The following is a 17357-nucleotide window of genomic DNA, read 5'->3' as shown; positions in this document are numbered from 1 at the left end:
AACCAATGATAGTAGCTGACTTACCAACAGCACCATGGCAAAAGGTTGGTCTGGACCTTTTTCATTTGAATGGTAAAGACTATCTAATAGTGATTGACTACTATTCTAATTATCCTGAGATGGCACTGCTCTCAAGCACCACAGCAAGCAGTGTCATAATGCATGTTAAATCCATCTTCGCCAGACATGGAATTCCCAGGATTGCCGTTAGCGACAATGGTCCGTGCTTCAACTGTAAGGAGTGGCAACAGTTTGCAGCACATTATGACTTTCAACACATCACATCCAGTCCTCTGTATGCTCAGTCGAATGGTAAGGCAGAGAAAGGTGTTCAAGTTCTCAAACAGCTACTGAAGAAAGCAACAGAAAGCAAGTCTGATCCTTATCTCGCCCTGCTGAGCTACTGAGCCTTACCTTTAGATTCTGGTTCTTCACCTGCTGAACTCCTAATGGGTCGCAAGTTGCGCACCACGCTACCCTGCTGTGCAAAAGAAAAGCAGAGTAAGGAACTGAGACAGAGACTTCAACTGTTAAAGCTGAAACAGAAATCATACTATGACAAGTCAGCCAAAACTCTAAAACCATTGACAAGGGATGATGTTGTCAGGATTGAGGATCCAGATGCATGGAACAGGAAAGTTCTTGAGGAAGTAAGACCAAGGTCATTGTGGTAAACCATTGTTATTGTTGTTCACCGTTGTTGTTGCTGTTGCACACTGTTGTATCTAGGCATGCCTCAGCATGCCTCTGCTGGCTCCGCCCCTGGCTCCACCCACAGGCCCAGGTATAAAGGTGACTGCTCTGCAGCCCCCTTCCTTCTTGGAAACCAGTCAACCACAAGAGGCATGCTCTGTTCTTTGTTAATAAAAGCCTTTTAGTTACTCTCCTAACTCTCCGTCTTTTATGAGTAATTGATAGCGCATCAATTTTATTAACAAAAACAAAATGTCGGCACCAAACACTGAGCAGCAGGAAACGACGGCACCAAACGCTGAGCAGCAGGCGCTGCAGCAAATGACGGCACCAAACGCTGAGCAGCAGGCGCTGCTGCATGCCCTCAGACCAACATGCCTGGACCTAGACCCTCAAGAGGCGGGTTCGTCTACCAAGTTCGCACAATGGCTGCGTTGCTTCGAAGCTTACCTTGAAGCCTCAGCCGTGACACTAGATGGAAACAAACTAAAAATCCTGGCTTCCAAGGTGGGCCACCAAGTCTACACGCTCATCCAGGACGCGACTACCTACACGGCGGCTATCGAACTGCTAAAAGGACAATACACACGCCCGGTAAATACGGTTTATGCCAGACACCTCCTGAGATCCCGCAAACAGCAGTCCGGGGAATCGTTGGAGGCATTCCTACGGGCACTACAGATACTCGGCAGAGCCTGCGATTGTAAAGAGGTATTGGCCGCGACACACGCGGAGGGACTTATCCGAGACGCTTTCGTTGCAGGCCTCAAATCCGACTACTCCCGGCAGAGACTGCTGGAGAAGGGCGAACTCGACCTGAAGAAGGCAGTGTCCCTCGCGCTCTCGCTAGACGCGGCCCACCGGAATATGGACGCATTCTCCCCTAACCGCTCCGCACCGTGGATGCCGCAACCTTGGGTCATGGGACCCCTGGCACCAACTGTTGCAGCGATGTCCAAGGGCCGGAAATGTTACTTTTGTGGCCAGGCAAAACACCCCAGAGCACGCTGCCCAGCGAAAAACGCTACCTGCTCTGGCTGCGGGAAGAAAGGACACTACGTCAGCGCCTGCAAAGGTAAAACTGCTAACGCCAGCAGCGCCGCGTGTGAACCATGGGGGCAGCCATCTTGTCCGCCATCTTGGACACCTCCAGCCGCGTGGGGATCGGGATCATGGGCGCAGCCATTTTGTCTGCCATCTTGGACGCCTCCAACTCCAATCGCGGGTGACCCGGACTCAACCACCGCCTCGTCTGACGACCACAGCGACTCGCTCGACCATACGCTGGCCTCCGTGACGCTGGACCAATCTCTCCCTCACCAACTGTCCAGGTCCATGATGGACATTACGGTAAACGGCCGCGCCACTACCTGCCTTTTCGACAGCAGGAACACGGAGAGCTTTATCCACCTTGACACGGTGCGCGCTTACTCTCTCCCGGTCCTGCCAACGCGCCATCGGACCTCTATGGCTTCCAAATCCCATTCAGCAGACGTCGGTGGCTACTGTGTAGTGACCCTTTCAGTAAGGGGCACAGAATACAAAAATTTTAAACTTCTTGTCCTGCCCCATCTCTGCGCTGCCGTTCTACTGGGGTTGGATTTTCAGTGCCACCTTAAAAGTGTCACATTAGCGTACGGCGGACCCCTCCCCCCACTCACAGTCTGCAGCCAGCAGCTTTTAAATCGCCCGCCGCGCACCATTTGCAGCCTCCCCACGCTTAAAGTCTCCCCCCCACCTTGTTCGCTAACCTCACCCGCGACTGTAAGCCCATCGCTACCAAAAGCAGGCGGTACAGTGCCGGGGATAGGAGCTTCATTAAATCCGAAGTAGCAAGGCTCCTGAAGGAAGGGATTATTGAGGGTAGCACTAGCCCATGGCGAGCACAAGTGGTGGTAGTGAAGACTGGCGAAAAACAGCGCCTAGTTATTGACTACAGCCAGACGATCAATCGCTACACCCAGTTAGATGCATACCCACTCCCCCGCATATCTGACATGGTCAATCAGATAGCACAATACCGGGTGTTCTCGACGATTGATCTGAAGTCGGCACACCACCAGCTCCCCATCAGGGCTGAGGACCGCCAGTACACAGCTTTTGAAGCTGACGGTCGTCTCTACCACTTCCTCCGAGTCCCCTTCGGCGTCACCAACGGGGTTTCGGTCTTCCAAAGGGAGATGGACCGAATGGTTGACCAGAACGCGCTGCAGGCGACCTTCCCCTATCTAGACAACGTCACCATCTGCGGCCACGACCAGCAGGACCATGATGTTAACCTAGAGAAATTCCTCCGTACGGCCCAGCGGCTGAATCTAACATACAACAAGGACAAATGCATGTTTCGCACCACGCGCCTCGCCATTCTTGGCTGCGTAGTGGAGAACGGAGTCATCGACCCCGACCCCGACAGAATGCACCCCCTTATGGAGCTCCCCCTCCCCCACTGCCAAAAAGCACTGAAGAGATGCCTAGGGTTTTTCTCTTACTATGCTCAGTGGGTGCCCAACTATGCGGACAAAGCCAGACCCCTCATCAAGTCCACCTCCTTCCCCCTGACAGCAGAGGCATGTGCAGCCTTCACTCTCATAAAAAAAGATATTGCGAAGGCCACAATGCACGCAGTGGATGAGTCCATCCCTTTCCAAGTGGAGAGCGACGCATCCGACTTCGCCCTAGCTGCAACCCTTAACCAGGTGGGGAGACCCGTGGCCTTTTTCTCAAGGACCCTCCAGGGCCCCGAGATTCGACACTCCTCTGTCGAAAAGGAGGCCCAGGCCATTGTGGAAGCGGTGCGACATTGGAGGCATTACCTGGCCGGAAAACGATTTACCCTGCTCACTGACCAGCGTTCAGTAGCTTTTATGTTTAATAATAATCAGAGGGGCAAAATCAAGAACGACAAGATCTTGAGGTGGAGAATTGAACTCTCCACCTACAATTACGATATCTTGTACCGGCCCAGGAAACTCAATGAGCCCCCAGATGCCCTATCACGTGGTACATGCGCCAACGCGCAGGTTGATAGACTGCAGACCCTCCACAATGACCTCTGCCACCCGGGGGTCACCAGGTTCTTCCACTTCATCAAATCCCGTAACCTGCCCTACTCCATCAAGGAGGTCAGGACCATGACCAGGAACTGCCAAATCTGTGCCGAGTGCAAACCGCATTTTTATAGGCCAGACAGAGCAAGCCTGATCAAGGCCACTCGCCCCTTCGAGCGCCTGAGCGTCGATTTTAAAGGGCCCCTCCCCTCCTCTGACTGCAACGTGTACTTCCTCAACATAATTGATGAGTACTCCTGTTTCCCGTTTGCCATCCCGTGCCCAGACATGACCAGTACCACGGTCATTAAATGTCTGAATGACCTTTTCGCCTTGTTCGGCTTCCCTAGCTATATCCATAGCGACCGGGGCTCATCCTTTATAAGCGACGAACTCCATCAGTACCTGCTCACGAGAGGTATTGCTACAAGCAGAACCACCAGCTACAACCCCCAGGGGAACGGCCAGGTGGAAAGAGAGAACGCGACGGTTTGGAAGGCCGTCCTCTTAAACTTAAAACCTAAGGGCCTTCCGACCTCTCGCTGGCAGGAGGTCCTCCCTGCGGCGCTCCACTCCATTCGGTCACTGCTTTGTACGGCCACCAATGCCACCCCCCATGAAAAAATGTTCACTTTCCCCAGGAAGTCCACATCGGGGACCTCGCTACCGACATGGCTGACGTCTCCAGGACCCGTCCTACTGCGGAAGCACGTGAGGTCCCATAAAACAGACCCACTGGTCGAGAGGGTGAGCCTCCTCCACGCCAACCCCCAGTATGCTTACGTGACGTACCCGGACGGGCGGGAGGACACAGTCTCCATACGAGACCTCGCACCTTCGGGTGCCCCTGAAACACTACCATTGCGGGAGGACACAGTCTCCATACGAGACCTTGCACCTTCGGGTGCCCCTGAAACACTACCATTGCCATCCACCACTACCCACAACCCAACCCCGGTAGACGGCATGCCGCGGCCCCAGGACCCGTCATTGACCACCCAACCACTCAATGAGACGCCAGATTCAACGTTGGATGCTGCACCATCACCACCGCCACCACGACGATCAGGACGGCATACAAGGCCACCTGATAGACTTACTTACACGAACCTTTAGTACACTTCACCCCGCCGGACTCAATTTTAAACAAGGGGTGAATGTGGTAAACCACTGTTATTGTTGTTCACCGTTGTTGTTGCACACTGTTGTATCTAGGCATGCCTCAGCATGCCTCTGCTGGCTCCGCCCCTGGCTCCACCCACAGGCCCAGGTATAAAGGTGACTGCTCTGCAGCCCCCTGCCTTCTTGGAAACCAGTCAACCACAAGAGGCATGCTCTGTTCTTTGTTAATAAAAGCCTTTTAGTTACTCTCCTAACTCTCCGTCTTTTATGAGTAATTGCTAGCGCATCAGTCATACACTGTTAGAACTGAGGAAGGACAGATTCTCAGGAGGAACCGCCGTTCCCTCCTAAAAACACAAGAAACTATCCAAGAGCAAATCGATGACAATGCCGCAACTGAATCTTGTCACTCACCACCAGAACAATCTAACACAAACACACATACAGGCTCTCATGCAAACTTATCAGACTTACCTGTGCTAAGATCCACAAGTGAAGTAAAAAAGCCTGATAGACTTAATCTTTGAGTATAAAGTAAAGCTTTGAAAATGTGTTGACTGTTGTGAAAATGTTTATGTTTATAGAGCACTAACAAAAGTGTTACTGATATCATCTTTATCGTTTTTCTTGAAAGTTGATTGATATTGATTTTGTTTAACCTCAAATAAAGGGGGATGTAATGATCAGTAACCTGTCATTCTAGAATGGTACACTAGGTGGAGCTGTATGTTGCTGTATGTAGGAGCTGTATGTATATGAGTGGGCTACTCACGATGCACGAGGCTACCCACAAGGCAGTAGTCAAGATGGATGCTGTATACCTGTAATGAAATCTGTTTGTCTTGCCTGTATTCGTTCTTGCCTGTATTCGTTTTGCACTCATGTATATTACCCTCCCCCACACGGTGTATAGTTTCACTTCCTCTTTCCTGACTAACCTGGAAGGTTCCAGGTCTTGGCTCTTGGCTCCGCCCCTGACTTCGTTTACATAAAGATCCCAGGATCTGTATGACTCATTCCTGCGAGCCAGTCAGTGTGTTGAGATGTTAGCTCTGATCTTAGTGATTAAAAGCCAACTTGTTAAAGTCTATAACTTCTAGTTTTGTGGTTATCGAAGGCACATCAATACCAAGTCCACATGTGCTGAATAAATGATTAAGCTCTAAGCTAGCTGTTCAGAATGAAAACGACTAGTTATTAATGTACATAACAATCCTATTTTTAGATAGGCCTCACAGTTCATTACCTTCGCTGTCCTCAATGCGGCAATACATTAGAAGGCTATTGGAGAGTTATGACAGCTGTTGGCCAAATACTTGCAGCCCACTTTAACAAGGAGCACAGCATTGTCTGCAGCAGTGAAAGTGACCACTGCCATGAATTTCATTGGTATTGGAACTTTCCAGCTATCTTCAGGTGGTCTTTGTCACATTAGTCAGGCAGCAACTCACTGCTGTGTAAAAAAGTTCACTGATCCTATTTTCAGATAGGCCTCACAGTTCATTACCTTCGCTGTCCTCGATGCAGCCTCCTCTACATTGGGGAGGCCAAACGCAGATTGCGTGACCCCTTTGTGGAACACCCCCGTTCAGTCTGCAAGCATGACCCCGCTCGCATGTCATTTTAATTCTCCACCCCACTCCCACTCTGTCTTCTCTGTCCATGGCCTCCTACATTGTTCTAATGAAGCTCATAGGAAGCTTGAGGAACAGCACCTCACCATTCAATTAGGCACTTTACAGTCTCAACATTAAGTTCAACAATTTCAGATCATAACCATTGCTCCCATTTTTTCAGACAGCAGCTTATGGAAATGATTCTGCTGTTGTCATTTGCAGCTCCTCTAGACTCATCTTTTGTTTCTTTACTTGTCCATTTAACACCCGCTTTTGCCTTGCACCATCATCACTTTTGTCATTTAATCGCTCAAGCCTTCCACCCTATCACAGACATTCCCTTATGTTCTTTCCTCCCCTCCCCCTTTCCCTGCCTCTATACTTCTTTAAAAGCTGTTACATCTCTAACTTTTTCCAGTCCTGATGAAAGGTCATTGACCTAAAACATTAACTCGGTTTCTCTCTCCACAGATGCTGCCTGACCTGCTGAGTATTTCCAGCATTTTCTGTTTTCATTACTGGGAGTCCATACGCTCCCTCAGACTCCGGTGGGACATGATATATCAGTTGAGTCGGTATGCCGAGTGAGTGCACACTGAATGTACCTATTGAAGTGAAATGCTACTGAGTTGGGAGTGATGTACACAAACCATTTGTCTCATTCTCCTGGGTCTCTGCTGGTGCAGGTCCAAATAACGTGGGCCATGTAACTTATGCCAGCCCTCAGCTTGGAGGACCTGAGAGGAGACTAGCAACAATAATGTTCCCACTTCCAGAAAGGTGTTTTTTTTACTTTTCAGGTGCAATTGTTATGTGGTGGTGTCTGTATCCATAATTTGTAGAAATCACAACTTTGTACATAAATAACAAGAGTTTATTATTTGACTCTAATCTATGAACATTTATGATTCCTTAGTTCAGTAAAAAGTAGCAGTTATACAGCAAGCATATTTGAATGTTTATGTCTTCAGTTACAAGATTTTGACATCAATCACTTGAGGTTTGCTGTAACTTTTTCAGAATGTTTTAGTAAAGGTATTTGGCGCATTGTTTTGAAAGTGGTTGAACTTGTCGTCTCCAGCTACCAGCACCGTCGCAGGGAAAGAACGGGGTCTGTCTGGATCCTGAAAAAAGCAACAATCAGCATTAGTAATCAAGTAACAAGAAGCTCGGGTCAAATGTACATCACACAGTTATAGAAAGAGGGGGTATGTTGGGTCAATAATGAATTACATTTGAACTAACATTTATTTGTGTTTAATTCTGGCTGGTCTTATTCCTGGCAGTTTGATCACATGACGCTTGACCACGTGATTTTTCATCACTTGACATTTGCTGCGGTTTTCAAATGTTATTGCATTTACCTTATAAAGGCTGGGTCCCCTGTAGGTTTCCATGTTCCCCGTCCAACTAAACTAACCTACTTTAACAATTGGCATAACCAGCTCATCTTTCTGTTGATACTGCCCCATTACAGTATCTAACTGCCTCTTGAATGATACCGGTTTTTAATACCATTCATCTGTAACACCATTCCAAGTATTGCTCATTGCAAGAGGTGTTTCCTAACTTTCGTGCTGAATTAACCTTTCATTAGTTTAGCCCCGGTTACTTGTGTATCTTATGAGGTAGAGGGATTAGGTTACTGAAGTTTGCAAAAAATTTTCATTATTAGCAGAGACAATGGCTGTGAAGACAGATTTTCATCTGACGTTTCAAAGTTGCAGTGTCACTGCCTGTAGACATGAGCCTTCGATTGGGTTTTGAACTCCGGATTAAAAAAAGGGATTAACCCTACTTAAATGTAACTGTATATTTTAAGAGATTGTGTGTGTGATGGGCATCAATCTGTAAGGGTGCGTGGCCAGGTTATTTTTCCGACTTTCAGCTTCATTTCATTTGGAGGGCAGGCCCGGGTTCAGGTCCTAGTCGAGGTCCAGACCGCTATTGTGTGGGGTTTCTGGTCGGGTTAGTTGGTGCTTGATGGTGGTTCGAAGATGCCTCTGGGTTTTAAACCCTCCTGCGGCGTGTGTAAGGCCAATTCGTTGGCCTCGAGCAAGAAAAGCAGTCAGGGCAAAATCGTCTGCAACAACTGCACCAGAAAATCCATGGCTCTGCTCACAGCTCGGCTTTGGGACCCAGAGCAGGTAGGATGGAACTGGCCGGGAGTTGAGAGGATGGGTTATGGAGCCGTGCAGGCCTGAACCGCATATTCGAAGTATTTTTCTCCTGGGTTGCCAGCAGCAGCCCTTGGGACATCAATTGTCAATTGAGGGAGTCGCCCAGCCAATATTCCCCATAAGCTGCACTGCCTCCTGCACGGCCTGCCTCCCCCAATTTGCGGCCCATTCAAAGTTTTGCGCATGCGCGGTATCAATGATGTAAAAGCTGGTGAGCGGTCTGTGTGGGACCTTGCAGATGACTGCGTGGCCACGCAGATTAGCGGGAACATTGCTCCCAAGCAATCCAGGAGGGTTGGCAACCCCAAGAGATCCATTGTATCAAATTGTACCAAATTCAGTTCTGTATCCATTATACCAATATTAACACAAAGTTAAAACACTGCATTTGTTAAACATAATATCGGGGCAACAATTCAAGTATAAAAGGAAGTTTTACAACTGCCAGATACACAAGTACTGTAAACTGGAACTGCTGTTGTAAAGAATTTAAATTTCTGCAATTTTAATCTCAAAGCTCTTTATATTATAAACACGTTTCTCGAGGATCATCTGCAATCTGGTTTAGGTCAGACCTTGTTTATTCAAAGAGGTAATAACATTTTCACAGTGCTTACAGCTGCCTTGTCTTATGTTATGATTGATCTGTCAACTATAACAATTTTATAAAACTAACTTTATTATTTGGATATCTTATGGGCTGTCAACAATTGTTTCAAGAATCAGAATAGTTGTATTTCCTAAATATAGCTGTTGTTTTTGACCATACAATCATTGGTGAGATCATATCTTACCTAAATATCACAGACTGCAAGAATTTGTATGTTTTATAGATTTCATTCAAGGAGTCGGGGTCTTGGCTGCTGATGTGTGGGCTTTCTGCTCAGGTTAGTTGGAGCTTGGTGGAGGCTCAAAGATGCCGTTGGGTCTGAAGCCATCCTGCAGTGTGGGCAAGGACTGGAGCAGATAGGAAGGTGCGGGGCCGAGAATTGAGAGTATGGACCTCGGAGATGCGCATGCACGGACCGCGATACACAATACTTTTCTCTCGGGTTGATACAGCATCGCCCAGGAGATCAATCATCATTTGCAGGAGACTCCCAGGCAATCTGGGAGGACAGGCATCTCCATTTCTGATAAGGATTTCAGGTTAATTGATATAAAGAAAATACAAAACATTGAGATGTGTATGTTAGTCACATTTATATGTGGAGTGGAGTTAAATACTCACTTCAACAGGGTAGGCAGTGGTGGGGACATAACGGATCACAAGGCCACATCTACGCCTGTTTGACATGTTGGGTTCACTGAAGTGGACTGTCAGACCATCATGGAACTGAAACATTTTTTTAAATAACAGGCAATCAGGTTAAACACACAACAGGAAATTGATATATTTTCAGTCTAAATTATAATTTATTTTTAATTTTGGAATTCCACTTACAGACATTTCTCCTGCTTTGAGAGGACATTCAACAGCCTTCTCAGCTTCAACCAAATTCTTGGGAATCTCCTGATTTGAGGTCAGCATGTTCCCAGGATTAGCACCTGTTCCATGCTCTAGTAGCCCTAGTTTGTGGCTTCCTGCAAATATCATTGAGCACAGTATCACCCATCTAAGAAATATTTATAATTAATTTGTTATAAAATGATCAAATGTGCCTTTGGACTGGAAATCTGCAAATGTCGCTCCATTATTTAAGAAAGGAGGGAGAGAAAAACCAGGTAAGTACAGACCCATCAGTTTAACATCAGTTTTGGGGAAGTTACTGAAATCTATTATCAAGGACAGAGCAACTGAGCACTTGGACAAGTACAAGCTGATCAAAGAGTCAGCATGGATTGTGAAGGGTAGGTCATGTCTGACTAATCTCATTGAATTTTTTGAGATGTGCACTAGCATGGTGAATGGCAAGACATCTATTGATGTCTATATGAACTTTCAGAAAGCATTTGATAATGTTCTGTGCAAGAGGTTATTGGTAAAAATGAAAGCGGACGGATTTTGAGGTAACCTTATGACATGAGTTGGTAATTGGTTGGGAGGTAGGACACAAAGAGCAGGGTTAAAGGGAACATTCGCTGATTGGTGTGATGTGGCAAGTGGTGTTCCCCAGGGATCTGTTCCTGTCACCATATAAATATATATATACAAAAAGGACCTGGATGAAGAAATGGACAGCTGTATATCCAGTTTTGTAGACGACATCAGGTTAGGAGGGACAGTCACTTGTGTAGATGGGAGAGGAACGTTATAAACGAACACAGACAGACTACATGAGGGGGCAAAATTATGGCAGATGATGTTCAAGGTGGGGAAGTGTGGATCCAAGAAAGACAAATTGGAATATTTTCTTAATGGCGAGAGACTAGGAGCTCTGGAGGATCAAAGAGGTTTGGGTGTCCATGTGCACAGATCATCGGAAAACTAAAGTGAGGAAGTGATGCTTCAGTTGTACAGAACCTTGGCCAGACACCATCTGTAGAACTGCATTCAGTTTTGGGCACCGAACTTCAGGAATACTGGCCTTGGTATAGCACAGATTCACCAGAATGATACCAGGGCTTAAACGGTTAAATTATGAGCACAAGTTGTCTAAATTTGGCTTTTATAACCTTGACTTTAGAAGGTTGATCGATGATCTAATTGAGATCTTTAAAATGATAAAGGGATTCAATACTGTAGATACAGAAAAACTATTTCATCTGGTGGTAGAATCCAGAACAAGGGGAGTAATCATAAAGTTTGAGCTAGGTCATTTAGAAGTGAAATCAAGAAGAACTTTTCCATACAATGGGTAGTGAAAATCTGGATCTTTCTACCTAAAGGGCTGTCGATACTGCATGAACTGAAATTTTCAAGACTGAGATTTTTAGTAAAGGGCATCAAGGGATATGGAACTAAGGCAGGTAAATGGAGTTGAGGTACAGATCAGCCATGATCTAATTGACTGGCAGAACAGGCTTGAGGGGCTAAGTGACCTACTCCTGTTTCTGTGTGCGAACCCAAAAAAGGGAGAATATAAACAAAGCCATCATTTCCTATAAATCTAACCTGGAATAACCTGCAGGACCCCATTTTCTCTGTCAACGTCATCAAAAGCCAACCACATAGATGCTACAGGGCCTCCTTCAAAGCCCCAGTATCTGTGGATGAAGAACAGTATAAAGTTATGATTTTCGAGGGTTAAGCAACTGTTTCAATCAGAAGCATGTCTTAGTTGTTTGCTGCACTGTAATCCCCGACTCACCTGACGTCCTGATGCCAGGCAACATAGGGGGCCACGTTGTTTTTGTGAGGGACATTAGAGGCTGGATACTTACCGATAAACCGGGAGTCAAGCAGAATGACATTTGGACCCAAAATTGAAATCATCGTTTGTAGGGCATGGGGATGTGTGGCTAAATCCATCACCCACTTGTACTGTAAATGTACATTGTGCAGGTTGTACGACGTGTATACTTTACCTAGAACACACACACAGAAGAAATCAAAAGAGAAAGTTAACTTCAGTTTTAAATTAATATTTTCTTATTGTAAATACAATCGTGATGCCAGACGTTCATCAGACGCTGGATTAAATGTTGAGCCACATTTCCAGACCTTACAGTGGATACATATTGTTGAGGTATTCTTTAATGTTGTATATATAAGGGCCTTTTAATAACTGGTACACAAATCCTTACTTACCACATTTATCCTCTAAGGCTGAAAAGTTCTGAACGGCTCAGTTCAGGATCCGCCAGGACCACACGGCTCCAGACCTCATTACAGCCAAGGTCCAAACGTGGACAAAAGAGCTGAATTCCAGAGGTGAGGTGAGAGAGACTGCCTTTGACTTCACAGCAGCATTTAACCGAGTGTAGCCCACCTTCATAACTCTAAGTTAAGCATCATTTGCCTGTCACGGGCCCAATCCCTCAGTGCATCTAGATCCGCTTGTAGTAGTTGAGCATCGTCTATAGTCCTGACTCTTGCACATATCTTAGTATCATCTGCAGATCATTTCCCCATCTCCTACACCGAGATCATTCAGAAAAATACTAAATAGCAACGGTCTTAACACCGGCAAGACTGAAAACTGTGGGACCTGCTTGCAACTGCCCAAAACCAGTAATCAGGAGGCTTCCAGCCACAAAGACCAAAGGAGGGTGAGAAAAAATGTCACTTATCCTTTCATATCCTATTGGCCTTGCTGCCGGTCTCTCTCGACTTCTCTAAGGTCAGGCATCATCTGTGATGAGAGTAACCTCCCAGACCCGTGACCACTACCACCTAGAAGGGCAAGGGCAGCAGGTGCATGTGAACACCACCGCCTCCAAGTTCCCCTCCAAATCACACACCATCTTGACTTGGAAGTATTTCGCCGTTCCATCAACGTCACTTTGTCAAAATCCTGGAACTCCCTAACAGCACTGTGGGAGTACCTTCGCCACACGCACTGCAATGGTTCAAGATAAGAGCTCACCATCACCTTCTGAAGGGCAATTCGGGATGGGCAATAAATGCTGGCCTTGCCAGCGATGCCCACATCCCGTGAATGAATAAATTAAAAAAGAAGTTTTGAACACAAAATCCAGACTGAGGGATTGTTGCATTGCCAAAGGTGCCGTCTTTCTGATGAGACGTTAAGCCTAAAGATGGGGATTCAGTTTAAGATGTATGAGTGCATTGCCTCCTGACCACAGCATGACACACAATATAAGCTATTGAATGATGGTCTGCACTTTTAAGGATAGGGTGTTTTTTGTTGTTTAATGTTCATAAATATTAAAAATAGTTTGCTCTATTGCTCGAATACATAGCAATTTTGATGTTACAAACTTCTTTGTTGCTTATTTCTTATCAATTTTGTAAAATCAATTGAAAGGAACACAGAAGTAAAAAATCATAAACTTTAAAAAGTAACAAGTTCTCAACACAAAATCATACACACGTAGGCCAACTTACATTTCTCAAACATATTAAACACTTTTCTTGGCAAGAGTTCTTTCACTATGCAATTGTTTGTAGAGTTAACTGAATGAACTGCTTCTTTTCCTCTACAAAACCTGCTAATGATTTCTCTAAGAGGTTCTTAGAAAACTTTAAATAACCTTTGCATTTAAAAGGGTAAGATGTGAACAAGGAGCAGCTACTCTCATTATCAAAGTTAGCAATGGAGACTAATCTTTTATTATTAACATTTCTTGGAAAGTTTTAAAGGTCACTATTCAGGCCAGGAACTACTATTGAGACCAGGGTTTTTCACATATAAATCAGAAATCTAAATTGTTGTAAATATGTGTACTCAACAGAAAAATTTAGACCATTTAGAAAAATTAAGTAATCAACTTACCGAATTGTTCATATTAGAAACTCCTGATATTTATTTATATTTTAATGGCAAATCAATTCTCACTAACTGAAAAATAATAGGAATTTTAACTTACTGTTTCTTTTTTATTCAGAGGGTTTGAAATTTATTTGTGATCTTAGTAGAAAAGAAACTCATTCACACATTTATATGAAATTTCCCAGCTCACTATTTTAACATGAGTGTTAATTGTTTAAAATAGGTTATTTAAATCAGTGGCCAAATGAATTTCATGCAGCTCTTTGGATAGTAACCTATTAGTAGAAATGCACATTTTAAACACAACTTCATAGGACATTGAAGTCAATGTCAAACTGGAACTCTGCTGAACTGCAAATGGCAACTGAGACTATGAAAAGTGGCTCATCAAACATGTTTATTTTTATGTCAGTCATAAAGAGGTGTGTAAGAAGAATGCAAAGCCATCACCATGTTTTATAGTCTGAAAATAACACTGATGAGAAATCTACACCCACCCATATAGTATGCAGACTTTCCCTGTAGGGACATGTCCCACTTACCCAATTCCAGAGAGCTTAGACAGAGGTTGACAGAGCCAAGGCTTAGGGACCCTTAAGTGTGCAAAGAGATACTGTTCGAGTTCAGGCAGCAAAAATTGTACAATTTACCAGAGCTGTTGCCTGCTACTTGTCCAGCTAAGACCACCCTACCCATTGGCTTGCAGAGTTATCTGGAGCCGAGTGGGATGAATACCATTTCCCAGTGCCAGGTCTACCCTTCTAAATTTCCATTTGTAAACCAGGATAGCTGTTCATTAATTGGATACTGCAGATCTGCCTGGTTCAGGTATCAGATTAATGAATCTCACACAGACTTGGTCCCAAGCTCGAGATGAACGAACACCTTTCAGGTCCTCAGGTCATCCCTAAGCACTTTACAGTCAATTAATTACTTATGAAGCATAGTCACCATTGTACTGTTTTGTAAATGCACCCTGAGAGGGAGCAACAAGACTAAACCTCAGTTAGGGGCTTAAAATCAAAGAGTTTTTGGACATTAGCTGATTTTCCTGTTCCCCTCCGTCCTGGTGCTGGACATGCGCAGTGCATCCAAAGATTGCTGCATCCATCCAGACCCAGCTGCAGTGAAATTTGGCGTACCAGGCTATCTGCTTAGAGAGCAGCAACCAGAATGCCCAAGGCCCAAAGACTGGTGGATGAAAATTACATTTATATATTGTTTATCTTCAGCTACATGTGTATTTAATTTTCTTCTCCTCATCCAACAAATCTTCAGGTTTATTGGCTAGGGGCTTATTGGCTGCTGTTCTCTAGCAGATGACGTAGCAAACTGAATGCCTCTCCACAGTCAGGTAGATTATTCTGTTCCAACAATATTTGTGAACATTTCAATTTGGCAAACCAATCATCCTTAGGGGAAATTTGTATCTCATCAGTATGAACTGGATTCAAATCTCAGAAGCGAGAAGCTAGAGTATCAACTTATTGCGCCAGTAAGGCGCATTTATTGATTTTTAATGATAGATCATACTGTTTTTTGAAATGGAAATTAAATAGTACCTAATTATCATTTGTCAATCTTCAGAAAATGATAGATGTTTGAGTTATTGGGCTAGAAATTTGTTAAGGCTAAAAAATGGTCAGTGTTTAGAATAAAAAAGGTTAAGCTGTGCCACCTGAAAATCGTCTAAGATTCATGCAAAATTCATGCTAACTCCTCATTAAAATGATTGTAGCCATGAATCTAGTCTAAAAACTCAAGCTCATTGACGTTACATTGAAAAGCTGGACCAATATCGGGGGCAGTCTAATTGCAAGTCATGATTGTCACAGGCTTTTTCCACTACTTAAAAGGGACATTCATTGATCCAGCAGTACCTCATTGTCAAGCTTGTTGGGCCTGCAGCTGCCCTAACAACAAAGCACACAACAGTCTGAAGACATCCATAGCCACCATGACAGACCGGAGACGGAGGGAGAGAGCCTGTAGGTTCTTCGATGAAGCTCTTCAGGCATTGGTGTTCACGGTGGAGAGGAGGCGGGCAGTCCTATACCCGCCAACTGGCAGAAGGCCCTCACCATAAGCCTGCCGCACTATGTGGAGGGATATAGCGGACCACATCATGGGCAGCACTGTGGTCCACAGGAAGAAGTTTAACAAGCTCACACGGGTGTTCAAAGAGAGTGAAGGCTTCAGCAAATGCCACATACCACCATCTGTACAAGCTTCACACACTGCTCAATGCACCACACCCCCAGCACTCACCCACCAACAATCTCTACCTATCAACATTCACACCCACATCTCACGCCTTGCACACAATGGCAGCTATTCAACCGTGACAGGCACATCACCCAAACACATTGCGCCGCACTCACTGACACACTTCCCTTTCTCTTGCAGGCCAAGGTTGCTCACAATTGCTGGGAGCAGGGACAGACAGGTGGGGGCCAGGCAGACATTGAAGAGCTGAGCCAGCTGGAGAGTCGAGTGCTGGAGATCATTCGGCACCAGGTCGTTGGCACCATGGCTACTGGCAACATTGACCCCCTTGGGGACATCGGTATGTTCATTCCTAATCCTTCTTCTCACATCCCACTTCTCCCTCAGCCCACAATCTTTTCTCACTTTCAAGCTACTCATGCTGTATATATGTATTTCTGCCTTCCCGCCCCCCTCCCCTCACCATAACCAGACTCTTATGCCTTTCTGCTTTCAGATAATCAGCAAGCACCCGAGCAGCCTGTCCCCGAGGGCACTGCTGAGAGCAAGGGGGGAGAAAGGGAGGAGGAAGAAGACACCGCGTCATTGCATCTCTCACTTGCAGACACCAGCTCAGATACTGGCAATATGCATTCTTTAGAGGCTGGTGTAGTAGCAGAGGGTGGGGCACCGGGCACGAGTGGGCTGCAGCAAGGCTAGGGGGAAAGGGTAGCTCGGGGTCCAGCTCCCCGGAGGGCGAGTTCGCGCGTGAGTTCTGATGCACAGGACTCAGATGAGGACCTCGATATGGAGGCCTTCAGAAGAAGGGTGATGGGCATGCACACGGAAATGATAGGTGCAATGACAAGGCTGCCAGAGAGCCCCTTGTCAATGTCAAGGAGCGTGGAGGAGTCCACCTCCAACACTGTATAGGTTCTGAGTGGAGCATGGAGCCCAGGATTTCCAGTCTGTAAATGATTGTACACTCCCAGAGAGTCCGTGGCAACCCAGACGTGATGGCGTGCATGATGAGCGATGTCGCAGCTTCCATTGCAGCACAGGTGGAAGTAACCCAATGTCTTAGTGCTGCAGCGGAAGCTCTGACTGCTCTCATGCAGTCCCAGCGTGATGCCTCCTAAGCTCAGAGTGCTCTCATGA

At 45.8% G+C, this 17357-nt stretch overlaps 1 protein-coding gene across 1 annotated transcript; it reads right to left on the bottom strand.

Moving 5' to 3' along the window:
* Positions 1-7330: 7330 nt before the first annotated feature.
* Positions 7331-12641, bottom strand: LOC147125090 (phytanoyl-CoA dioxygenase domain-containing protein 1-like). Its single transcript, XM_085991358.1, has 6 exons — positions 12632-12641; positions 11910-12189; positions 11714-11805; positions 10103-10242; positions 9890-9994; positions 7331-7602 (listed from the first exon to the last, which is right to left on the bottom strand). Exons 1-6 carry the CDS (start codon positions 12639-12641, stop codon positions 7495-7497), a joined length of 735 nt encoding a protein of 244 aa, XP_085847484.1. The 3' UTR covers positions 7331-7494.
* Positions 12642-17357: the final 4716 nt, after the last annotated feature.

This window comes from Somniosus microcephalus, chromosome 1 (assembly GCF_052327205.1).
Source record: "Somniosus microcephalus isolate GS21.2 chromosome 1, FLI_Smic_1.0, whole genome shotgun sequence".
Lineage (NCBI taxonomy): Eukaryota > Metazoa > Chordata > Chondrichthyes > Squaliformes > Somniosidae > Somniosus > Somniosus microcephalus.
This window is presented reverse-complemented; position numbering and strand designations above follow the sequence as displayed.